Genomic DNA, 27,361 nt, shown 5'->3' on the forward strand with positions numbered 1-27,361 from the left:
GTTCACCTAAGAAGAGACCTTTCCATCCTTGGAACTTAAATATGCTCCCGTCACGTCAGCTGTCTTCAGGTACATAACTTCAAAAGTCTAAGCTTTCTAAACTCATTATTCTTGTTTCTTGTCACTATAGTGGGAATATCAGTGACCCCTGTGATCTTCCTTACACTGGGCAGTGAAATTCCTTTCCCTGTTTCTCAAGTCAGTTTTGGTAAGTCATATATTTCATCTCACTTCTCAAAGCTTGTCCATGTAAAGTTGATTGTAATATCCTCTGATTTACTTAATTTTTCTAGCATCTGGTAAGTGCCTCTATCAATATTTTATTCTTGATGGATTCTTCCACATGTGTGTCAATTCTATCACCTTTAATTGAATACCACTTTGGAATTTTGTTAGGTATCTCCATTGTGACTGTGTTTTCTACTTTTCTCTTTGAATTTCTTCTTTTAACTCTGTTTTCTCCCTCTTTCTTCCCTGTCTTTACTGTGTTGCACTTTGAACTCACTAAATTATCAGTCATTCTTTTATTTTTATAAAGTAGTCAAGCCTGTAAGCTCCACATACATTGTTGGTATTGTTTCTTTCAAGTTTTGATACTCAATATTTTCCTTACTGCTTGATTTTAAATGTTTTCTCTTTATTGCATGCCTTTCTAATTTTGCATTGTTTTTTAATTCAGTTTTCATCTGCAATCACACCATCCACATGCAGTTGTAAGAAATAATCATATGATCTATATGCCTTTTGTCAAGGTTCCCTAATGTAAAGTCTGTCAACACTACAGTACAACTTCACATTGACGTTTGTACATTCAAAACACAAACGCTGAAACACAGACACCTCTCTTATGGGTCTTTCTCGATGCACTCACTCTTCATACTCCTTCTTTCCTTAACTCCAGTAGCTTCTAATCTGCTGTCCATTACTATGACCTTGCATTTCGAGAATACATGTTAAGTGGAAGTGAACAGATTGTGGCATTAGGGGTTGGCTTTTTCCCTCAGCACAGTTCTCTTGGGGTTTATGAAGGTTGTTGTGTGTTGTGGCTTGGATATAAAATATCCCCTGAAGGCTCATGTGCTGAAGGCTTGGTCCCCACAATATACAAAAATGCTACATCATGAAAAAGGAGTGAATCATTCAGACTGTGAACTAATGCATGGATTAATCCACTGATAGATTTGTGATTTGATAGCTTTATTGGAAGATGGTAGAAACTAAAGAAATGACCTAGTTACAGGAAGAATGTTAGTAGAGGCATGCTTTGAAGAGTTTATTTCATCTATCAGACTCTTCCTCTCTGATTCCCTCTCTGTCTGCTTTCTGACTGACATGAGGTGGACAGCTCTTCCTAACTTTGCTTAACTTGACCATCTCCAGTTCCACTTTTTTTCTGTAAATGACATAATTGTGTTTTGTGGCTGCATATTTCACTATTATTGCTTAGAGCTTCAGAGGTTTAGTTCTTTACCATCATGGTAGGGAGCATGGAGGCAGCAGGCAGGAGCTGGAGCAATAGCTGAGGGCTACATCATGATCTGAAGGCCAAGATAGAGACACTGAGCTTGACATGAGCCCTGGAAACCTCAAAGCCCACTCCCAGTAACACACTTCCTCCAACAAGGCTACACCTCCTAATCTTTCTATTCTTTCTCAAATAGCCCTGGTGACTATGCATTCAAAATTTAAGTCTATGGGGGTAATTTTTATTCAAACTACCATAGCCTCTATTATTTTGAGATATGTCCCTTGTATCCCTAGTCTCTCTAGGACTTTTATCATCAAAGGGGTGCTGGATTTTGTCAAAGGCCTTTTCTACATCTAATGAGATGATCATGTGGTTTTTTTCTCTTTCAATTTGTTTATATGGTTTTATTGAAAATATTTTCTGTGCCTTTTTCTGGGTTTCTTTTCCTTCTTCTATTACTATTATTTATAGATTTGGACTTTTTACAGGGTCCCAGATTTCCAGGATGTTTTCTGCCTGAATTTTTTTTTTATATATTTAACATTCTCTTTGACCAAGGTTCTGATTTCTTCTATCTTGTCTTCTATGCCTGAGAGTCTCTCTTCCAGTTCTAGTATTCTGCCAGTGAAAAGTTGCCTTTGAGCTTCTGGAATAAATTCCTAAATTTTTCATTTCCAGGTTTACCTATTTGGGTTTTCTTTAATGATTCCATTTCCACTTTCATTTCATGCCACTGTTGGCGTTTTCATGGATTTCATTAAGGAATTTATTCATCTCCCCTCTAAGGTCCTTGGGCATACTCAAGTAGCTATTTTGAAGTCCTTTCTTATGCTTCAGCTACATTGCATTTCTCAAGGCCTCCTATAATAGGGTTGTTGGACTCCAGTTGAGACATATTGTCCCAGCTATTATTTTTAATTATATTTGTGTTTTAATTTTACACATTAGCCATGGGTTCCCCTGTCCTCCCCACTCCCGCCCCCACCCTCACCTTTCCCCCATCCCCTCCCCTCTATTCCCATCTCCTCCAGGGCCAAGACTCCCCTGTGGATTCATTTAAACCTGGTGGATTCAGTACAGGCAGGTCCAGTCCCCTCCTTCCAGGCTGAGCAAAGTGTCCCTGTGTAAGCCCAAGGTTCCAAACAGCCAGCTCATGCACTAAGGACAGGTCTTGGTCCCACTTCCTGGATGCCTCCCAAACAGTTCAATCTGATCAACTGTCTCACTTATCCAGAGGGCCTGATCCAGCTAGGGGCTCCACAGCCTTTGGTTCATAATTCATGTGCTTCCATTCATTTGGCTATTTGTCAGCTATTATTGATTATGTTTTTATGCTGGTTTCTAGACATCTAAGTTTTGGATCATTGTAATTCTAGGTGCAGATATCTGATCCTGTCTTTGTTGAGTGGGTATTCCATTCTTGGTTTTCCATTGTTCTCTCAGGTTCTTAGGAGAGTGTGATACCTGTGGTTTGTCCTAGTAGAGTATGTTTCTAAAATCCAACTGTGGGCACTCAGGGTCCTGGCCACTCAGTGTACAACTTGTTTCTAGGTATTGGGAGCTGACACTAAGGAATGTGAATGAGCTAGAAGGGAAGGGGCTGTGGAATACATAGAGGGAGGAAAGCTGAGTGTGCCACCTGGATCTATGTAGACCACGGACATGGGGACAGAGGAAGGATAGGCCACAGCAGGTTGTCTGCTACGAAGCTGCAGGTAAGACTGGAGAATTGTGATTGGAGAAGAGGAGTGAGCATGATGATCCCAACCTGATTCAGGAGTTTCCAGGGGGTGCATATGGGTGGTGGCTGGGACAAAGGGGTAAGGCAGTAGATGAAGGCTTAGGAGAAAGTCTGCATGATCTCTGGGAATGGGGGCTGAGAGGAAGTGGAGGCTGCAGTGGATGGTCTGCCATGAAGCTTTCCTTATCTCTCCTGGTTAGTTTTGATTTGAAGTCTTCTTTCTCAGATGTGGAAAATCACTGTCCGTCTATTTATTTATTTATTGCAACTTCCATTTGCTTGGGAGATTAATTTCTAATCTTTAACTCTCAGTTATTAGATGTCTTTCCTACTGTCTTAAGGTTTCTATTGCTGTGAAGAGACAATATGACCATGGCAACTCTTATAAAGGAAAATATTTAATTGGAGACTGACCTATAGTTCAGAGATTTAGTCCATTGCCATCATGGTGGGAAGCATGGCAGCATGCAGTCAGACATGGTGCTGGAGGAGTAGCTGAGAGTTCTAGATCCAGATCCAAAAGCAGCAGAAAGAGAGAGTGAGCCACTGGGCCTGGCTTGGGCATCTGAGACTTGAAAGCCCACTTCTAGTAACATACTTCCTCCAACAAAGCCACTCTTCCTAATAGAGCCTATGGGCCTGCCTTGGTTATAGTTTCTATTGCTGTGAAGAGACACTACGACCATGGCAACCCTTATAAAGGAAAACATTTAATTGGGTGCCTTACAGTTCAGAGGTATAGTCCATTATTCTCATGGCAGGACATGGTGCTAAAGAAGGAACTGACAATTCTACATCTTGATCTGATGGCAACAGGAAGTTGGCCATGGCTTTGGCACATATGAGACATCAAAGCCCTCCTCCACAGTGGTACGCCTCCTAATAGTGCCACTACCTATGAGTTTATGGGAGCCAAATATATTCAAACTACCACACCTACTAATGCTAATTTCTGGGAGACAACAGATAGGAGGCTCTTGTTTTTTAATCCAGTCAGTCTGAGTGTTAAAAACTAACACTTAGTAGTAGCAACAGTGACAGCTGTGATGGTGTGACAGCAGTCCAGTGTCAGCTGCTAGGCAAGACCCTGGGATCTTGACTTGTTTGGGAACAGAAGCACTAGGGTACTTGTTGGGTTGTGGAATATGCAGTTTATAGAGGTTTCTGGGGGATTGTTTTATTATTTCTCTTTTTTATCTTTTTGTTCTTTTTTTGCAGGAGGGTAGCAATATTTAAGTAGTAAAGTAGGAAGTGGGAAAGAGGTAATAATGGAGATAGTAAGAATGAAAAGGGAGCAAATGGTAAGTGTATAAAACACAATAGAAAAAACATTGTGTATTTGGTTTGAAGAAAAGAAGGGCAAATATGAGCCTTTTCCACAAGCTACAACATATCAACTGAATGCTGAAAATACAGAAATATGCATATCAGAAAGAATCTTAAAGTTTAAAGAAAGATATGCATATAAAATAGAAAATTTAAAATTTAAATAAAAGATATTAATACAAATAAACAATAAAATGATATAAAACGTCGTGTTCTCTGTCAATGCTTCTTCCTGCTTTGGTGGAGCACCTGTTGCCTGTGTTTACCTTACCTCTGTCCAATACTAGCTAGCCTGCCACACAGGAGAGTCACTGTCACAGTACACTGGATTAAGCCTTGGGAGAACTGAAGTTCTTCCTATTGCCAAGATTGCCAGTCTGTTGTTACCAGGACTGCAGGGCTTGCCTAGTGCTTCAGGACTCTGCTTTCTGTTACCCCCCTCAGGCCCCATCGAACCCCAACTATGGGGTAGAAGGATGGGGGTATTGTCTGCTTCCTATTTGCAATGCATCATCTTTCTGTTTCTTCATGCTCTTTTAGTGTCCTCTGTAGCTAGAGTTTTCCTGCCTGGCCCAAGGTCAAGACAAATCTCTCTCATCTGCCAGTCCTGCAGCCGCTCAGACCCAACCAAGTAAACACACAGAGACTTATATTACTTATAAACTATATGGCCATGGCAGGCTTCTTGCTAACTGTTCTTCTATCTTAAATTAACCCATATGTATTAATCAAAAGTTGCCATGTGGCTCATGGCTTACCAGTATCTTAACATCTTGTCATGGAGGTGGCTGGCAGCATCTTCCTGCCTCAGCCTTCCACTTCCCAGAATTCTTTTTCCTTGTCCAGCCAATACTTCCTGCCTAGCTACTGGTCAATCAGTGTTTTATTTATTAACCAATCAGAGCAGCACACATAACATACAGAATATCCCACAGCAGCCCTCCCACCTCTTTCTTGATTTCAATGTTCTTTCTTTCCTCAGCATATGGTCTCTCCTTTGCTACCCTGGCTCTTCTTCTAGACTGTCATCATGCCTTGGAGTGATCACTGTCACTACTTTATTCATCTGATGGCTGTGTATTAACATCTCTTTGTGGTTTTAAGTTACATTTTACTGATGGCTAATTATGTTCAACATCTTTCAATGTATTTATTTGCTGTTTGTATTTTCAGTAGTGATATCTCTTCCTCTCCTTTGTTAGTTTTCTAGTTGTATATTTTCACTTACAAGTTTTCAGAGTTTAATATAGAAAGAAATCCTTCATGTGATTTGAATATAAATATCTCTCTTTGTAGCTTGTTTTCTGATCATCTTAATGTTGCTTTATAGGAAAAAGTTTTTAATTTTGATTAAGTTTAATTTATTAGTTTTTTCATTATTAATCATGTTTTTGGTGGCAGGACAAGAATTTTTGACTGTTTCTAGATCATGAAGATTTTCTCTTTTTTTTAATGAACATAATATTTACAATTGTGACCATTATGTTCACAATTCAGTGGCATGAATTTCATTCAAAATATTAATTACGCCCATGATATTCATTAATTACACTCATGATATTTATTAATTTGTGGTATTCATTGATTACATTCACAGTATTCATTCAATAACTATGTTTATTAAATTCATTAATTACATTAATTGTATTGATTTATTACATTCATGATATTATGTCCTGATACTACTGTCCATTTGTGGGGCTTTTCCATCACACAAAACAGAAATTCTGTACTTAGGAAATCATTGCTCTATATTCCTTTCTTCTCCATCTTGAGATAACATCTAATCTTTCTGTCTCTATGAATTTGTATATTCTATATACTTCATGTAATACAATTCTATATAGTATTTGTCCTTTTTTTGAATGTAAAAACATTTTATCTACAACTACAGGAGAAATAATACACAGATAGCTTGAACATAAAAACAGGTTATAATTCAAAAGTCCAGGGTTTTAAGCCAAATAATAGCTGAATTATACATATAAATATTGATTAGATTCTGGGATACAGAAGACCAATAACCCCAAAGGAAAAATAAACAGTCATCAGAAGTCTCCCAATCAAAAAAAGCCCAACACAGAATTCTACCAGATTTTCAAAGAGCTAATTCCAATACTCTTCCACACAATAGAAACAGAAGGAACATTACCAAACTCTTTCTATGAGGCTACAGTTACCCTGATACCCAAACCATACAAACATGCAACAAAGAAAGAGAATTACAGACCAATCCCCCTCATTAACATTGATGCAAAAATACTCAACAAAATATTGACAAACTGAATCCAAGAACACATCAAAAAAATTATTCACCATGACCAAGTAGGCTTCATCCCAGGGATGCAAGGATGGTTCAACATATGAAAATCTGTCAATGTAATGCACCATATAAACAAACTGAAAAAAAAAAACACACATGATCATTTCATTAGATGCTGAAAAAGCCTTTGACAAAGTCAAACACCTTCATGATAAAGGTCTTAGAGAGATCAGAAATACAAGGAACATACCTAAACACAAAGATTTTCTTGTACATATTTTCATAATATTGTCTTGTGTTACATATGTAAATCTATGACCCATTTCAAGTTCACTTTGGGTATAAAATGGATTTCCCATTACTCTAGCATCACTTGTTGAGACAACTATCCTAGAATCCTCCACACAATAAACTTTTGCATCTGTCTCAAGTATCATTTGGATATATTTGCATGAGTCTATTTCTGGGACTTTAATCCTCTCTGTTGATACATTTGTCTCTTCACTAATAGCACAGACCTTAAATAATTGCAGTTGTCAAAAATGTCTTGAAACACTCCCTTACCTTATTCTTTTACCTATTGTACTGTATTCTCTGATTTTTCCATATAAATTTTACAATAATACTGTCTACACATAAAACTACTGAAATTTTGCTTAAAAAAATTTCAAACTTTTAAAAAAATAATGTGCATCAGATGGCCTTGACTAATCTTGGGGGTTGCAAAACAAAAAGAATAGACATGAACACAAGAGAAGATTTGTGCAGAGGAGGGAGGATGAACAGAGTGATAAGGAGGTGGGAGGTACATATGTGAAAATGTAAAATGAAGAACTAAAGCTAACATAAAAATGTAAAATAAAAAATCAAATATAGAATGTGTGTGTGTGTGGCTCTGTGTGTGTGTGTGTGTGTGTGTGTGTGTGTGTGTGTGTGTGTGTGTGTGAACATGTCACACAAAGCATGTGGAGGTCAGGAAATACCTTTTTGGAATTGGCTGTCTCCTTCCATCATGGATTCCCAGTCAAGAAGCAGAGAATGATAAATCTTTATGTGTTATAGAATAATCTTTTTTTACACTGTGAAGATGTGTCTTTGCCAAGGTGGCCTTCTAAATGGCCAGTAGCTCTCAAGTAGAGGTTAGGTGGGACTTGTGGACAAAAAGAGAGTGCAGGGATGAAAAAACATGGAGTCCCGAGCCAGATGCAGAGGAAGCAGGAGATAAACATGCCATGTTTTTAAAAAGTACTGCCATGTGGCAGAGTATGAATAAGAAATATGGGTTGATTTAACATGTAAGAGCTAGTTAGTAACAGGCCTAAGTGACCAAGCATTTATAATTAATAAGTCTGTGTGGTTATTGTGGAGTTGGTAGTCCTGATTTAAAACAAAAACAAAAACAACACATACTCTTGTGCTCATCTTGCTTTCTCCTTCTTGTTCAGTCCTGGATCCCGGCCCTTAGAACACCACCACTCATGTTTAAGTTGAGTCTTCCTACCTCAATTAGCCTGTCTTAGTCAGTGTTCTATTGCTGTGAAGAGACAACATGATCCTGGCAACTCTTGTAAAGGAGAGGACTTAATTGGTGCTTGCTTATAGTTTCAGATGTTTAGTCCTTTATCAGCATGGCAGGAAGCATGGTAGCATGTAGGCAGACATGGTGCTGGAGAAAGAGCTGAGAGTTCTACATTCAGGCAGCAGGAAGAGAGAATTGCTGGTTGTATTAGTCAAGATTCTCTAGAGAAACAGAACTTATAGAATTAATATATGTATGTGGTGTGTGTGTGTGTGTATGTGTGTATTACGTATATATTTGTATTTGTGTATGCATGTATGTATGTATATGAGATTTATTGAAATGACTTGCAGGCTGAAGTCCAGCTAACCCAACAATGTCTGGCTGTGAACAGAAAGTCCAAGAATCCAATGGTTGCTTCCTTCTTCTATGTCCTTATATAGACTTTCAGCAGAAGGCATAGCCCAGATTAAAGGTGTGTCACCTTTCCCCAAGATTCAGATCAATCGTGTGTGTCTTCCTACCTCAAATGACTAGATTAGAAGTGGATTCACCCACTTCGGACCAAGCAAACAAAATCTCTTACAGGTGTACTTGATTGTACATTCATTTATTTATTCATTGTAGTTACTTTCAAGATTACAATCCATTACTTGATTGTAGTTCATTCAAGATGTAATTAAATTGATGACCAGTAATAGCCATCACACTGGGTTTGGCTTGAGTTTTTAAAAACCTCAAAGTCAATGACATACTTCCTCCAACCAGGTCACATCTCCTAATCCTTTCAAATAGTACCACTCCCTAAGCATTCGATTGCATGAACCTATGGGGATCATTCTTATTCAAACCACCACAATGCCCAAAGATTTAATTCTATAGTGATGCTAAAATCCATCAAGTTGACACTCATGTGCACCCACATAAAACATATACCCAACTGCACTAAATAAATGCATAAAAATTATAAAGATTATATTATGATTGGTAAACATTCTGTATGATTTCAGTTATTTTAGATTTGTTGAAGTTTTGTTTTATAGTTTAGGAAATGGAAAATCTTGACTATTAAAAATGGTCTTTTTTGTTCTTAGATTATTCTATAAATGCTATTCAGAACCTATTGATTGATGGTAGTGTTAAATTGGTAATTTTAAATTTTTCTACATGTTTTCTATTGCTTTTTAGTTATTGTAACAACTGTTACAGCAAAGGAAGGTATTAGTGCCTATAGTTATTTATGTAGATTTGCTTAGAACTGTAAAATCTTAACAGTGTTTACATCACACATTTTGCAATGGTGATGTAAATTTTTCCTGGTGCAAATACCTTTAGGATTTCTGTAACATCTTGTTGGGTGATCTTTTATCAATATATAGTACCCCTGCCTCTGATTATTTTCTTTATTCTGTTATCCTATTATCTAATTTGTCTGTAGTTTATGAGTATGACTATGTCTGTATTTAATTGAATGATATTTGAATGATATGGATCTATCTATACTTTTACCTTCAATTGCTCATATCATATTTCAATTGGGTGTCATATAAACAGAATAGAGTATAGCCATAGTTTTAATTCAGTCTACCTATTTTGTATTTTTAATTTCTGTATATAAACACTTACATTGAAAGTAATTATTGATATGTTAGGACTTAATCCTGCTTCTGCGCTCTCTCTATTCTCTATTTTTCCTTTGTTCATCTTATCATCTTTCTGCCTTCTTTTGAGCTACTTGACAATTTTTCTATAATTACATTTATATGCATACTTAAATGTATTACTTTTTATAGCTTTTAAAATGATTTCTTTAGATATTTTACTGTATATGCACAATTATGGTTATCTAATAACATCATTTGCTAATTAGATTAAAATGTTGAAACCTGTCTATGACAATAACACCCAGAATGCATCCAACTCATCTTTGCTATTTATTAAGAGGTGCAATGTTGTTGATTAAGTGACACTATTTACAGTGCAAGAAAAGCTACTTGGTACAACAAAGCCCACTATAAGAGTTTGTTAGGGGAAGGGGAACAAAAGGGGGTGTTTAGGCCTATGTGCAAAAAGAGAGAGGATGGATAGATGGAACCTGCTTTTTATAGGTTCTCCCTGAACATGCACATATGGGCTTACACGGCTCTGCCATGCATGTGCATAGATTGTGTGATCACACTGTGAGCAAATTATGTGATCATGCAGCACCCAGGTTACATAGAATGTAAGGCCCTGGGATGACTAAGCCTCTTGCCTGGCTACTGGACAGTGCATGTGCGGTCATGTAGCTGGGGCAGTGGCTAGGAATTCTAACAATCTCGTCTGAAATGTTGAAACCTACCTCTCTTACTGTGTACATATTCTAGGTCTGAATTTTAGGGCTGAATTATATAAAAGGTTCTCAGTTGATGGCATACACTTGCTCTAATCAGGAAGATGTAAACAAATAATTACGTCTGACCACATCTAACTGTCAATTAGTTTGATAGCCTACCCTGGGATTTATATTTTCTGAGTAGATAACACAAAGCATCAGAATAGTTTATCAATGAGAAACCCAATTAATGGCTCAAAATATTAAGTATTTTATGTCTATCATAAATCATTAATTACTGTTTGATATTCTATTCCTTTCTCACTACGCTTAACACTCATATGTTCTATTTCATTTGTCTGTATCAATCAAGTTGAACAATCTATACTTAGTTCTACTCTTAGTTTCATATTTTCTTTTCTTCTATATACCAGGGTTGAATATCCTTAATAACACAGAAAACACACAATATAGTTGACAACCATAAAAAGGATGATCTATGAATGGAAGTATCTCCATATACTTCATATATAAGGCAAAGAAAGTAAATAAACTGGGAATAATGCAATTCAATAAAGAAAAGTGTTGTGCATTTGGTGGTATTTCTCTTCGTTGATATAAAATAAACTGGTGTCAGAAACTTAACAAATGTTTTGACACATGCGTAGTTTACCTATTTAAAAAAATGAATGTTTCACATTTTCACTTATAAACTACAACATCATTTTTCTTTTTCCCTATACAGCTATCAGAATGGCAGAGAAACTCAACCTCCCAAAAAATACAGATGACTGGACCAAAGAGGATGTAAACCTGTGGTTAGAAAGTCATAAGATTGGCCAAAAGCACAGGGAAATTTTGATGGCACAGGATGTGAGTGGAGCAGTCTTGAAGTGGCTAAATAAAAACAATCTTGTTGAAATGGGCATAACCCATGGACCAGCAATCCAAATAGAAGAGCTATTCAAAGAATTGCAGAAAGCACCTTCAAAACATCCTACTCAGACACCTAAGAAGACAAAAGGCAGTAAAAATATTCCTAAAACCCAGACAGAAAGTAGAGAGACTTCAAAGCAAAACCAAAGGGGTGAAAAGAAATCAGATAAGGTGGATGCTTCTGCAGTGATTCCAGAGGCTAAAAGTTCTAAATCAGAAAAAAATGAGCTAATGGGAGATAAAACAGAGCTACAGGACAAACAGTCATCTCCAGGACCAACATGTGTTCCATACCCTTTCAATGAATTCAGTAATCCATATCGTTACAAATTACATTTCACCCTACAGCCTGAAACAGGGCCACTCAATCTCATTGACCCAGTACATGAATTCAAAGCCTTCACAAACACAGAAACAGCCACAGAAGAGGACATCAAGATGAAATTTAGCAATGAGGCTTTCCGATTTGCTTCAGCATGTATGAATTCACGTACCAATGGCACCATTCATTTTGGAGTAAAAGACAAACCCCAAGGGAAAATTGTTGGTGTGGAACTCACCACTGTCACTAAAGACACCCTAATCAACCACTTCAGTCTGATGATAGGGCAGTATTTTGAGGTCCATCAGGTCCAACAAGCAAAGAAATGTATCCGAGAGCCAAGATTTGTGGAAGTTTTACTGCCAAATAGTACTCCATCTAACAAATTTGTTATTGAAGTAGATGTCATTCCACAACACTCTGAATGTAGAGAAGACTATTTCCAGATCAAAATGCAGCATCTTAAGAACCAAACATGGCAACAAAGTTCAAAATACTCAGTCTTTGTGCGAGATGGGCCCCAAAGTAAGGACATCGTAGGGAATAAAGCAGATTTCAAAGCCTTTAAGTTAGATTTAAAAGCAGTGGCAGACTCTAGGAAAGAAGCAGAAACAAAATGCAAAGTAAAACCAAATGAAAAAAAGAGTGAGGGTCAAAAGCTAATTGAGCTGTTGACAGGAAACCAGGATCTGTTAGACAATTCATACTATGAGTGGTACATACTTGTCACAAACAAATGCCATCCAGATCAAAACAATCACTTAGATTTCCTGAAGGAAATCAAATGGTTTGCTGTGTTGGAGTTTGATCCTGAATCTGAGAGCAATGGCGTAGTAAAGGCTTTCAAAAGAAGCCGAGTAGCAAACCTCCACTTTCCAAGCCTCTTTGTAGAAGAAAAAACTACATTAAATGAGAAGATTTCTAGTCTGAATCTTTACCAGCAACCCAGCTGGATTTTCTGCAATGGCAGGTTAGACCTGGAGAGTAACAAATACAAACCCTTAGATCCGTTTTCCTGGCAAAGAGAAAGAGCTTCTGAAGTCAGGAGGCTGATTTCATTTCTTACACGTGATGACATAATGCCAAAAGGGAGGTTTTTGGTGGTATTTTTATTACTGTCCCCTGTGGATGATCCAAGAGACCCTCTTATTGAGACTTTCTGTGCTTTCTATCAAGATCTCAAAGGAATGGAAAATATACTGTGTATTTGTGTACACTCAGACATATTTCAGGTATGGAAAGACCTACTTGAAGCAAGATTATCGAGACAGCAAAATGAATTATCAAGCCAAAGCATTTCTACTTTAAATCTTGCAGAGATAAATGGTACTATTCTTAAGTTAAAATCTTTAACTCAGTCTTCAAAGCGATTCTTGCCATCTGTTAGTTCATCTACTGTTCTTCTGAAAAAGGAAGAAGAAATCATGACTGCCTTGGAAATTCTCTGTGAGAATGAATGTGAAGGTACACTCTTGGAAAAAGACAAAAAGAAATTATTTGAATTCAAGACATCCAAAGAGGAAGATTTCTACAGGGGTGGCAAAGTGTCCTGGTGGAACTTCTACTTTTCTTCTGAAAACTATTCTTCATCATTTGTGAAAAGGGATAAATATGTAAAACTTGAAAAAAAAATTCAAGAATGGGCAGATTCTTCTCAACCAGTGTGTGCGAAAATTATTCATCTGTATCACCATCCAGGCTGTGGAGGAACCACTTTGGCTATGCATATTCTCTGGGAGCTAAGAAAGAAGTTCAGATGTGCTGTGCTGAAAAACAAGACAGAGGATTTCTCAGAAATTGGAGAACAGGTAACAAATTTAATCACCTATGGAGCAACCAGCCATCAGGAGTACTTACCTGTGCTGCTCCTTGTTGATGATTTTGAAGAGCAAGACAATGTCTACCTTCTTCAGGCTGCCATTCAAACCGCTGTTGCTAACAAATGTATTCGATATGAGAAGCCTCTGGTGATCATTCTAAATTGTACAAGGTCACAAAATCCTGAGAAAAGTGCAAAGATCCCAGACAGCGTTGCTCTAGTACACCAACTGTCTGACAAAGAACAGAGAGCATTTGAGCTTAAATTGAAGGAAATCAAAGAACAGCATAAAAACTTTGAAGATTTTTATTCTTTTATGATCATGAAAACAAACTTTAACAGAGAGTATATAGAAAACGTGGTCAGGAACATTCTGAAAGGACAAAATGTTGCCACCAAGGAAGCAAAGCTCTTTGCTTTCCTGGCCCTTCTTAATGCATATGTACCTGACACTACCATTTCCCTCTCACAGTGTGAGTATTTCCTAGGAATCTCAAACAAGAAGGCTTTCTGGGGGACAGAGAAGTTTGAAGACAAGATGGGTACCTACTCTACAATTCTAATCAAATCGGAGGTGATAGAATGTGGGAGCTACTGTGGAGTGCGCATCATTCACCATTTGATTGCCACTGTCTCGCTGGAAGAGTTGAAGAGAAGCTACAACTTGAACAAGAGTGAAATTGTGATGGATATGCTCACAGAAAATTTGTTCTATGATATGGGTATAGGAAAAAGCAAGTTTTTCCAAGACATGCAAACACTGCTGCTCACAAGACAACGCAATGAACATGAAGGTGAGACAGGAAACTGGTTCTCCCCATTCATCGAAGCATTACATAAAGATGAAGGAAATGATGCAGTTAAAGATGTATTACTTGAAGCTACCCGTAGATTCAACCCCAATGCATTCATTTGCCAAGCATTGGCAAGACATTTCTACCTTAAAGAGAAGGACTTTAAAAATGCTTTAATTTGGGCAAAACAAGCAAGAAAAATAGCACCTGATAATTCTTACATCTCAGATACATTAGGTCAAGTCTACAAAAGTAAAATAAGATGGTGGATAGATGATAATATAAGAAATGGGACTATTTCGGTTGATGAGCTAACTGAACTTTTAGATTCAGCTGTGCATGCATCAGATGCTTTCAAAGATTCTCAACAGCAAACTGAAGATAGAGAATATGAAGGGAAAGAAAGGCTGTATCAGAAGTCAAAAAGGAGGTATGATACTTACAATATAGCTGGTTATCAAGGAGAGATAGAAGTTGGGCTCTATACTATCCAGATCCTCCAACTCATTCCTTTTTTTGACAACAAAAATGAACTATCTAAGCAAGATATGATCAATTTTATATCAGGAAATCGGGATCTCCCAGGAGGTCTAAATGAATTTAAGTCAGTTCTCAAGAATTTTATTCCATATCTAACTAACCTTCAATCTTCTTTGAAGAGATCATTTGACTTTTTTGATGATTACTTTGTCCTTTTAAAACCCAGAAACAATATAAAGCAATATGAAGAGTCTAAAAATCGGAGTAAGGTGGGTGGGTACTTTAAGAGGTATGTAGAGATATTTGGTCCCTTGGAAGAATCACAAAATCAAAATTTTAGATCAAAGCTCAGTCTACCACTTCAAGTAGAAAGGACTCGGAGACACCTAGAAGCTTTAAAAGCAGACAAGTTTTCCGGACTCTTAGAATATCTTATCAAAAGTCCAAAAGATGCTGTGAGCTGCATGGAAGATATAGTGAACAAATACACTTCCCTTCTTGAGCAATGTGTTAGCAAAACCCAGCAAAAGGAAAAGCAAAATTTCATCTTAGCCAACATCATTCTCTCTTGTATTAACCCTACCTCCAAATTGGTGAAGCCAATTAAAAAACTAAAAGAGCAGCTTCGAGAGATCCTGCAACCAATTGGACTGACTTACCAATTTTTAGAACCTTATTTCCTAGCTTCTCTTTTATTCTGGCCAGAAAACCAACAACTAGATCAAGATTCTAAACAAATGGAAAAGTATGCTCGGGCACTGGAAAATTCTTTCAGGGGGCAATATAAACGCATGTATCGTACAAAGCAACCAATTGCATATTTCTTTCTCGGGAAAGGCAACAATCGGAACAGACTTATTCACAAAGGAAAAATTGATGAAAATTTTGAAAGGTCTGATATTAATTCCTTGTGGCATAGTGGAAAAGTATGGGAAGAGAAAAAAGTCCAGGATCTTTTGCTTCGTTTACAGGGACGAGCTGAAAACAACAATTTATACATAGAGTATGGAATCAATGAAAAAATCACAATACCCATCACACCCACTCACTTAGGTCAACTTAGAAGTGGGAGGAGCATAGAAAAGGTGTCTTTTTATCTAGGATTTTCCATTGGAGGCCTTCTTGCTTATGACATTAAAATTGTTTAAGAACTTGAGTTTCCCCATCTAGAAACGTGGTTTTGATATCATCTTTTTTTCCTTTCCTTTAATTTACTTCTAGATACAACTCAGTAATTCTATGTAGTGGGGATGGAGGTAGGAGAAGAAAGCAAGGCTGAGCCCCAGGCTACTTCTGGCAGTGGGTACACAGAATCCTTATTGGATTCCTCCCTCTGTGTAACTATGTTGTCAAGAACTTATTCTAAACATTTGCAAAATAAAACGAAACCAAAATATGCAGTTGGTTCTTGTCTTCATAGTCTTGCTAGAATCTTGCTGGGAGGAAGAGTCTTTCCCCTGCCTTCTGCATAAAACTTACCCCATAATTTATCAATCAGTTCACTCTTTACTTCTGATTTACAAATATGTATTTATGGTATCCAACATGATGTTTTGAAATATGTATACATTATAAAAAGACTAAACTAAATTAAACTGAAGAATATATTCATGGATTCACAAATTATGTCTTATTATAAGAATATTTGGAATTTATTCTCCTAGTAATTCTCTCTCTCTCTCTCTCTCTCTCTCTCTCTCTCTCTCTCTCTCTCTCTCTCTGTGTGTGTGTGTGTGTGTGTGTGTGTGTGTGTTTGCTTTGTTTTTGTTTTGTGTTGCTGGTTTTTTTAATCAGAGTCTCTTTATGTAGCCCTGGCTGTCCTAGATCTCACTAAGTAAACCAGGCTGCCTTCAAACTCACAGAGATCTGCCTGCCTCTGCCTCCCAAGCACTAGGACTAAAAGTGTACACCACCATACCCAGCCTGGAATTTTCAATATTATGCCACTTTGACAAGTATAATCATCACACTGTCAAGTACAGCCTCTTGACCAACTAGAGCATCATACCCTTCTACTAGTATAACTTCATATCCAACACTTTCCTAATAATCACCACGTACTTTGTCTGGTGCCTTTCCTCCTATTAGTTCAGGTTCTTGGGTTCCACATTTATGTGAGAATATAGATTTTTTTCTGCAATTGATTTATTTCACTTCTACCAGATAATGATATTTAAAATTATTATTGGTGAAGCTATTATAATCATTTAAAAAATAATTGCTCTAATCACACAGTCTTAGTTTAGAAATTAGAGTGTTTGGTCATGGTTTTTTCTGAGCCAGGTTTCAGTGCATTCTGCATAGAATCATTTCTGCTGAAGTCCTGCTTTTCTTTTAAGCTCAATATCAGTACATGAGACAAGCACTCTCTCCCCCATAACCCACCTTAGGTACACAGCAAACACAGGTGTGTATTTCACCGCTGGGAATGGGTGCAGCTGATTGCTAGTCTCAGTAGCAACATGCCTTGTAAAGTCAGGGTGAAATGGGCCAAGTCCTCTCAGAAGGCTGTCTGAATGAGTCCTCTGACTAGATTCCTTTGGTAGACTGAGGAACTTTCTTCAAAGGCACCTCCTCATAAGGGGTTGGAGGTGAGAGGTCTCATCTAGATTCATGAAGCTCTAAGTTCAATCCCCAGAGCTAAAATAAACAAACAATTTGGAGACTAAAGACAGAGATCAGTGATTTACTAAAGACAGAGCTCAGTGATAAATCACTTACCTGGCATTTTTAAGGCACTAGGTTCAATCTCCTGTACTGCAATAGTAATATTTTTAAAAGAACCTCTTAAACTCTGACTTTCTCAATGTCAGCAGTAGGCAAATTACAGACTATAAAATAAAGCAAAAATTTTAATATTGTTTTATTTACCCCAATTTCAGGAAAAGAGTACCTCTAACACTGTCTAGAGTGCCAGCCTCCAGACAGTACAAAGGGCTTGCAAGGAATCCACAGCACTGGCGAGGCTAGGACTTTTCTATCTGAGGGGTTTTATGAAAGGAAAAAACTCACAAAGTTTCCCTTGATGGTTTCTTTTCTTTATTCTCTTCTTGTTGGTCTCATCATGCTGTTCTCTCATGTTGTTTACTATTTCTACATTAGTCCTGTGTTCCCTTTCCCTTCACTGCTTAAATACTCTAACTTCTGATTATCCAAGAACACCTACAGCCCCTATTTGGGGCTGCGAAGTTAAATTATTTTCTGTATCCTTGATTAATCAGAATTTTTTTCACAATTTCACAAATTTATTCACATGAATGGGTGCAAGAAATTAATCATTTGCCAGCTAGCAATCATTGGGCTGTTTTTGGATTTACAGCCTAGCCAGATTGTACAGCTGTGTATCATTGCTTATCTGGCAGTTTATCTTAAACCATTAGCAAAGCATCTGGTCTAGCTAAAGCTCTTTTGAAGCTTTAAGGTGCTCAGCCATAAAATTAAAGGAAATCAAGCCATTCTGGTTCCCAGTTTAGCATTAATTTGAACTGTAATCCAAAGCAGCTCCTAAGTGTGGCTCACATGCCTCGTGGAACAATAGGCCTTAGCTTATGAAACATGTCCTAGTACTTATTTTTATTCATCAAAACTTTGTCAATAGACAATACAGCTTAAGGAGAAATCATCTTTCTAACAATCCACAGATATGAATGGCCAATAGATTGGGATGTTTACATGAGATAAACACATACCTTACAGGCAATGGGGAATTTCCCCATCTCCAATTCAATCAATGTCAGATATCAGAGAAAGATAGCAACAGCAAGCATGCAAAGTTTAACAGCAAAAACAAAAGACACTCCAGAATCTGTGGTCTTAGGGGCCTTGCCTACCTGAGAAATATTCATCGGGGGATGCCTCCTGGTAGGCCAATACCCTGAACCTCAATCTACATTCTTTCACTGTTTCATATAATATACAGCAATCTAAAGTAGGGCTTTATAATTTCAATAGTGTTTGAGCAACATGCTGTCTCAGTGATAGACACAATAGGCAAATGAAGCAATAATGTTCTTTTAACTCATTTTAGCCTGCATTAAATACTACCTCAATTACTCGAGTTTCAAGAGTTAGTAATAAATCCTGACAACTCACGTTCATCTGAAAACAAACTTTTAACTAATGCAGTAGGTTCCTGAATCTTCACAGGGTTTATCTCACATCCTCCAAGGAATTGGTGCTCACCAAACTATCAAATGAATTTGTCATTTCCTATTCATATAACTTAATTACAATGATATCATCAATTTAGTGGTTCTATATGGCATTCTATAGGATGTCTGAATCTATTCAAATGCTGTCATAACAAAGGGCTTAAGAGTTTATGCAGCCCTGTGGTAAAATTATTGATTCTTTTCTCTGGTTTTAGGACTAGAATATAACATTTTGGATGAGTCAATGGTCTCATATCATGTAGCCAAGGTTATCTTCAAAAGCTATAGCAAAGATTCCACATCTGCTGAGGCAGCTACTACCACTCAGATAAGTTTACAAACTTATTTATTGTTTACAGAAAAGCTCTTAGGTTGATTATAAATAAGAAAAGGGGATATTATAGCTATTAGGATGAAAGGGTAGATTAATGAACCTACTTTTAAGAGCAACTTATTTTAAAATGCTATATATTTTAGATTATTGATACAAATTTAAGGTTAGTTTTGTTATACTGTATGTATATTTCTACTCTTGTTTAAGGTATTATGTATGTGCAACTCATTTAAAATTGTAATGTAACATTAAGAAATACAGATTAATAGTTAATCATCTATGATAATCAAACTTATAGTCATGTTAGTTAAGTTTTCTAGGTATACATAGATACATTTCAATTAGGTAGTTAATCTTCAAACACTTCAAAGACATACAGAATATGGCATTTAAAATGTTTTAAAAACTTAGACTTTTCTGGACAATGAGACACATCTGCTCCTGGCAGCACCAATTACTTCAAGGAAGATGGTGGGCAGTGAAAAATTCAATATGGAATTTGCTTTCTTTATGGCAAAAGTTAGCCACTGGGCAAAAAAAAGTGCCCTTACATCAACTGATGACAGTATGTTGTATAAACTGGACATGCAGGACCATAGGAAGTTGACCACTGAACTTTGCAAGGTGAGATGGTCTTTCAGGTTCCTGCTTTGCAGAAGAAATTGCCAGACATTCTACAGGACACAGAGAGAAGTGTCAGAGAGTTTAGATCTATGGGCTAAAGATGGATGCCCAATGTTGCAGAGGAACACTGGGTAACTGTCCAGACAAGCAGCTATCTCTGTCATTCTAGATTTTTGGAAGTTGCTTACAACGTTCTTTCTGTTTACTTAGGTAATGTTATATCTTTCTGAGGTCTTTGATGTAGTTAAAGACTAGATAGTTTTAATTATAATTTTCCTTGGTTATGATAAAAGATAAATTAGATGTGAAACTTTAGACTCATAAGATAGATAGAATATTTTCTTTAATTTTGCCAAATACATATAGACCAGATGTTATAACTGTAATTCTTGCCTAATAACTGTTCTATTATATGTAATTTTACTATGTCAAAGTTAAAACCTTCCTTCTTGATTGGACAGAAAAGGGGAGGTGCTGTGGGATGTCTTGTGTGCTGCGAATATGTGTAGCTCTGACTGGCAGCCAGGCAGGAAGTAGAGTAGGGTAAGTAGATGAGGAGCATTCAGGGAAGAGGAAGGCTGAGTCAGGAGATACTGCTAGCCACCACCATGAGAAACAAGATGTGAAAATACCGGTGAGCCATGAGCCATGTGGCGAGGTATAGATTTATAGAAATGGGTTAATTTAAGATGTAAAATCTAGCTAGTGAGAAGCCTGAGCCATTAGGCTATACAGTTTATAATTAATATAAGCCTCTACATGTTCATTTCGGTCTGTGTGGCTGCAGGACTGTGGGACCACAGGAGCTGGGAGGGACCAGAAAAACTTCAGCTACTCTTACCAGTTTCAAATAACAAATATAATAAGGACTCACATTCTCAGACAACAGTGCAAAGAAGCTGAAGAGGAGGCAGCTTTATCTTACAAATAATTAGAAGTCTGTCATCAAAATGTTGCACAAAGAAGTATGACTATGCTTAAAAGAAGAAAAAGAAATCCATCAAAGAAATGAGAAATAATGAAATATAATAAATAATTAAAGGTATAAAGAACTACATGAAAATTTTACAATTGAAAGGGAGAATTGAAATAGAAAAGACCCAATAGCAAAATTAAGAAGAAAGGCAAATGGGTTGGTGAATTTGAAGAAAGCACACTAGAAAACATTCAGTCTGACCAACCAAGGGACAAAAAACTGTAAAATACAGACTCAGGAACCTGTGAACAATAATGTTATAAGCATATGTAATATTATATATGTTTATGTAAGATAATAGGTAGATAGATAGATAGATAGATAGATAGATAGATAGATACATACATACATACATACATACATACATACATACATACATACATACATCTTTGTAGGGAATCTCAGAATGAAGAAATAAAGCATTATTGAGAAAGTGCTTGAAGAAATGGTGGTTAAAATTTTTCTAAATTTGGCAAAGGCATAAAAATGTACATTCAAAAGGCTAAGGATACCTCAACCAGATAATCTCAGGGAAAAGCACACTAAGATGGGCTGTTTTTTAAGAGGACAGCCAGAAACTGGCAAGATTAAATTTTAAGATGACAACAAAGAAAAATCAAATTTTAAAAGTTAGTTATTTAAAATATTACTAAAACAAACGACTTCTGTAATGACTCACACACACAAAAGAAAAGATAGAGATTATCTGAAACTCTGAATCTGCTGGAAAAAAGCCCAGTGAAACACTTCAGGGTACAGGAGTAGGCAATGACTTGCGGTGCATCTGTCACCTCAGCTCTGGTGAGCATGGGGTAGAGACAGGTGAATGATGGCTGGAGCCCAATGGCTGGCTAGTCTAAACAAATGGTTGAGCTCCAAGTTCAGTTATGGAGTCTCTCCCCAAAAATAAGTGACTGTGAAAGACACCCAACTTTGACATATATATGCACATGCATATACATGTACACATACATGAACATGTATTCACACACACACACACACACACACACACACACACACACACACACACACACAAAAAAAAAAAAAAAAAAAAAAAAAAAAAAAAAAAAAACAACTCCCTAAACTACTACCCTCCAATAGTTTTACTTGGGAATTCCACCCTACCAGAAAAATTAAAGAATTCTAGCTGTTCTCCTAGATCCAATTCCCAGTGTCACACCCAGCTCTTCAGCAGAATACCTATGGCAGCCTTCAGTGTGCCCCTGTTCCCATCTCCTGTCAGTCTCACAGATCTTCCCCTTCTAGCCTCATACTCATTGCTTTGTCTCAGCCCATACACTGAGGCACCCCTTGCTAATCTGAAGGCCACTCCTGCTAGGGCAACAAGTAGGTTGATGGCAGATCCATACCTCTCCTTCTACTCCTCCAGATCCAATTCCCCAAGCCTCATCCCCAGCTCTGTAGCAGAACATCTGCTGCAGTCTCCCTTTCTTCTCCAACCCTATCCCTAACAAATGACAAAGACCTTTTTATCCATCTTCCCTCTCCTCCCCACTTTCCCAGTATCCCAGCCTCTAATACCAGCAGGCATTCCCTGTGAACACACCAGCTCAACCGACCAGGGAAACAAGTAAGCAGACTGAAAATCTTACTCCCTCCTCGCCTCCAAACCCAGTCACTAAGTCTCATTCTATCTCTTCTCTGCAACAGAATGCCTGCTGCAGCCTTCCTTCTCCTTCTGCCCACACCTCCTGTGGATCCACAGGCCTTCCCATCTAACCTGCCTCGACCCACTTATCAGCCCCCAGCTACAGTAGGAACTACCTAATAGTTCACAGGCCACTCCTACCATGGAAGCATGTATGCTGTTTGTAGATCTCCCCCTCTCCTTTTGTTCTTCTAGATCCAACCCCCAGTCTCATCCCCAGCTCTATAGCAGATCCAGCTCTATAGCAGACCCAGACTCTCTTCACTGTCTTCCCCATTCCAAAGAGATTAAATAAGTAGATCCTAATTGAACATTGTGCTCTCATCTCTCCTGTGAACTGCTTCAGATCCACATAAGATCCCTTCAGACCTGCCTATCCCCATTCCTAAGAGTCAGCTCCCAATACCCAGAAACACATTTCATCTGCAAACCCCTGTGCCTACAACTATCAGGACCAAAGAAAATTTCCTACCAGGCAACACACAGCCTTTACCTCTCTGAAAATATAGAGCAGAAACAGAAACCAAGGATCAAAACACTCACCCAACAAAGACAAATCCAGAAATCATCACCTAGACTTATAATCATTGCAAACCCAGCTTAGACACAAGAATAAAAACACAATTAACAACAATTAGGGAAATATGTCTCCTCTAGAGCATAGCTATCCTACCACAGCAGGCCCTGAATATTCTAATATAGCTGAAGCAAAAGAAAAAGTCCTTAAAATTTACCACCTGTATAAAGATGATAAGGATCCTTAAAGTGGAAATTATAAAAATCCAGGAAAACACAAATATAAAAAGGAAATGTATGAAACTGTTCAAGACCTGAAAATGTAAATAGAACCAATAAATAAAACCAAACTGAGGGAATTGTGGAAATTAAAAATTTACGAATCCAGATAGGAACTGCAGAGGCAAGTTTTACCAACAGAATACAAAAAAAAAAAAAAAAAAAAAAAAAAATGGAAGAGAGAATCTCAGGTGTTGAAGACACAATAGAAGAATAGATACATCAGTCAAATAAAATATTAAGTCTAAAAAACTCCTCATACCAAACATCCAGGAAATCTGGGACACTATGAAAAGACCAAACCTGAGAATAATAGGACTAAAGGGGGAAGATTCCCAGTTCAAAGGACCAAAAATTATTTTCAGCAAAATTATAGGAGAAAACTTTTCCTAATCTAAAGAAGGAGATGCCTATAAAGTTACAAGAAGCTTACAGGACACCAAATAGATTGGATCAGAAAAGAAAATCCCCTCACCACATAATAATCTAAACACTAAATGTAAAAAACAAGGAAAGACTATTAAAAGTGTCAAGGAAAAAAGACCAAGTAACATATGAAGACAGAACACCTGACTTCTCAGTGGAGACACTGAAAGCTGAAAGAACCTGAACAGATGCTGTGCAGACTCTAAGAGACCATAGATGCCAATCCAGAATACTATACGCAGCAAAATTTTCAATCATCATGGATGGAGAAAATAAGATATTTCATGGTAAAGCAAAATTTAAACAATATCTTTCTACAAATCCAGTCCTTTAGAAGGTGCTAGAAGAAAAACTCTAACCTAAGGAGGTTAACTAAACTCATATGAAAATACAGGGAATGAATAACTCAGACCAGAAAACTCAAAAGAAGGGAAGTGCGCACACGCACGTGGGCGCGCGCGCGCGCGCACACACACACACACACACACACACACACACTACTACTACCAACACCAACACCAACATCAACACCAAAATAACAGGAATCAACAATCATTGGTCATTGATATCTCTCAATATCAATGGACTCAATTCTCCAATTTAAAAAAAAAAAAAAACTCAGACTACTAGAATGGATAGGAAAATAAAATCACCCTTCCGTCGCATCCAAGAAATATACCTCAACATCAAGGATAGGCATTACTTCAAAATAAAGGGCTGAAAAAAGATATTCAAAGCAAATGGACCTAAGAAGCAAGCCAGTGTAGCCATTTTAATATCTAACAAAATAGATTTCAAACCAAAACCAATCAAGAGACAGAGAAGGATATTACATACCAATCAAGGAAAAAATCCACCAAGAGAACATTGCAATTCTTAACATTTATGCACCAAACCCAAGGGCACCCAAGTTCATAAAAGAAACACTACTACAGCTTAAATCACGTCTTGACCTCACACACTGATAGTGGGAGACTTTAGTACCCTACTCTCAACAATGGACAAGTCATCCAAACAAAAACTAAAAGAGAAGTACTAGAACTAACAGTCATTATAGACCAAATAGACCTAGCAAATATTTACAAAACACTTCACCCAAACACAAAAGAATGTACATTCTTCTCTGCACCTCATGGTACATTCTCCAAAATTGACCACATACTCAGACACAAAGCAAGTCTCTAAAGACACAAGAAGATTGCAATAACTCCCTGCATCCTATTAGACCACCATGGGTTAAACCTGGATTTCAACAACAAAAGAAACAGAAAGCCTACAAACTCATGGAAACTAAACAACTCCCAAATGAATGAAAAATGGGTCAATACAGAAATAAAGAATTTAAGGACTTTCTAGAATTCAATGAAAATTAATACACAACATACCCAAACTTATGGACACAATGAAGGCAGTTCTAAGAGGCAAATTCATAGCACTAAGTATCTACATTTTTTAAAAAAAATGGAGAGATCTCAAACTACCAGCTTAACAGCACACCTGAAAGCTCTAGGACAAAAAGAACACCCAAGAGGAGTAGACAGCAAGAAATAAAGAAACTCAGTGCTCAAATCAATAAAATAGAAACAAAAACAAAAATACAAAGAACCAATGAAACAGAGGGTTGGTTCTTTTATAAAAAAAATCAACAATATAAACAAACACTTATCCAAACTAACTAAGAGACAGAGATTTAATATGCAAAGTAACAAAGTCAGAAATGAAAGGGAGGAAATAACAGACACCAAGGAAATCTAGAGAATCATAAGAACATACTTTAATATCTGTATGCCACAAAATTGGAAAATCTAAAAGAAGTGAATACTTTTCTCCAAAGGTAGCACCTATCAATGTTAAATAAAAATCACATAAGCAATTTAAACAGATCTATAACCCCTGAAATAAGAGCAATCATTAAAAGTCTCGCCACCCCCCAAAAAAGTCCAGAGCCAGATGGTTTTAGCATAGAATTCTACGAGATTTTAAAAGAAGAGTTAATGTCAATAGTCCTCAAAGTATTCCACAAAACAGAAACAGAAATAATATTGCCAAATTCATTTTATGAAGCCACATTACCCTGATACCCAAACCACATAAAGACACAACAAAGAAAAAGAATTACAAATCAATTTCCCTTATAAACATAGATGCAAAAATACTCAATAAAATATTTGCAAACTGAATCTAAGAACACATCAAAAAGATCAGCCACCATGATCAAGTAGGCTTAATCCCAGAGATGCAGGAATGGTTCAACATAGGAAAGTCAATAGATGTAATCCACCACATAAACAAATGTAGTCAAAAGTTTCTCTTGGCAGAGAATTGTTCTTGCTTGCACTGCTTGACAGTATGTTATATAAGCTGGACATGCAGGACCCATGGAAAAATGACCACTAAATTTTGTCAAAATAAGGTGAGATCTGGTCCTTCAGGTTCCTGCTTAGAAGAGGAGGTTGCCAGATATTCTACAGGACACAGGGAGAAGCCAAGAGCAGTTCTTTGCCAAACAGACCATTTTGTGCCAAGAAGAAGATAAACTCCATATGGAGTGTCTTCAATGCTCATCCTCCTCTCTGAAGTAAATTGGTGCTTCCAGGAGCAGATGTTTACACTGTCCAGAAAGTCTTAAATGTCATATTCTGTGGGTCTTTGAAGTCTTTGAAGATTACCTACTAATTGAAATATATTAATGTATGGCTAAAAGACTTAACTAACATAAGTTTGATTATCCTAGATGACTATTAGTCTATATTTTTAATTACATATTACAATTTTAAATGAGATGCATATACATAATGCCTTAAACAAGAGTAGAAATATACATGAAGTATAACAAAATTAACTTTAAGTTTGTAATAAACTAAAATTTATAGCCATGTAAAACATTTTAAACAAGTTGTTGCTCTTTAAAAGTAGATTCAATAATCTGCCCTTTCATCTTATCATATCTATAATATCCCCTTTTCTTCTTTTTAAAGAGATTGCATTTATAATCAACCCCCTTTAAATAAAAATAAAAATTTACAAACAATATTTTGGGAATTTGGGCATAGCTTCTCTTACTACTTCATGATATTTGGGGGTGCTGATAATCTTATGGGGGTACTGAGAAAATTAAGAACTATAGTTAAATCTTGGCTGTAGTAGTCTGTGAGGATAGATAATCTCAGCCAGTTGCTTTGAAGTTGATTTTGGATCATCTGGGCCATGGTGTCATTGGAGACCTTTGGGGGGTCTTAGCTAATCAAACTTTATTAGCCTGGAAGCAATCCATAGGTTCTCATCTTCTGTGGAAACAAAGGCAGAACCTCTTTTCCAAAGCAACATATCCTTAGACACAAGTTTTGAAGTCAAGATACCTTTACAATATACATATTGGTTCAACTTAGTAGCCTTTACAATCA

At 37.0% G+C, this 27,361-nt stretch overlaps 1 protein-coding gene across 3 annotated transcripts in view; it reads left to right on the forward strand.

Moving 5' to 3' along the window:
• The window catches only part of Samd9 (sterile alpha motif domain containing 9), a 22,150-nt gene extending 5,553 nt beyond the window's left edge, over nucleotides 1–16,597 (forward strand). Inside the window, exons 2-3 of one of the 3 annotated variants that reach the window (XM_036181461.1) lie at nucleotides 131–208; nucleotides 11,377–16,597. In XM_036181461.1, coding sequence (XP_036037354.1) covers nucleotides 11,385–16,130 — 4,746 coding nt within the window. In that variant the 5' untranslated portion in view covers nucleotides 131–208; nucleotides 11,377–11,384 and the 3' untranslated portion in view covers nucleotides 16,131–16,597. Of the gene's footprint in view, nucleotides 1–130; nucleotides 209–8,754; nucleotides 8,793–8,867; nucleotides 8,906–11,376 lie in introns of those variants that run through there. The other 2 variants (XM_036181462.1, XM_036181460.1) reach the window with 2 other exon arrangements.
• The last annotated feature ends 10,764 nt before the right edge of the window (nucleotides 16,598–27,361 follow it).

The sequence above is a fragment of the Onychomys torridus genome, chromosome 3, assembly GCF_903995425.1.
Source record: "Onychomys torridus chromosome 3, mOncTor1.1, whole genome shotgun sequence".
Taxonomy (NCBI): Eukaryota; Metazoa; Chordata; class Mammalia; order Rodentia; family Cricetidae; genus Onychomys; species Onychomys torridus.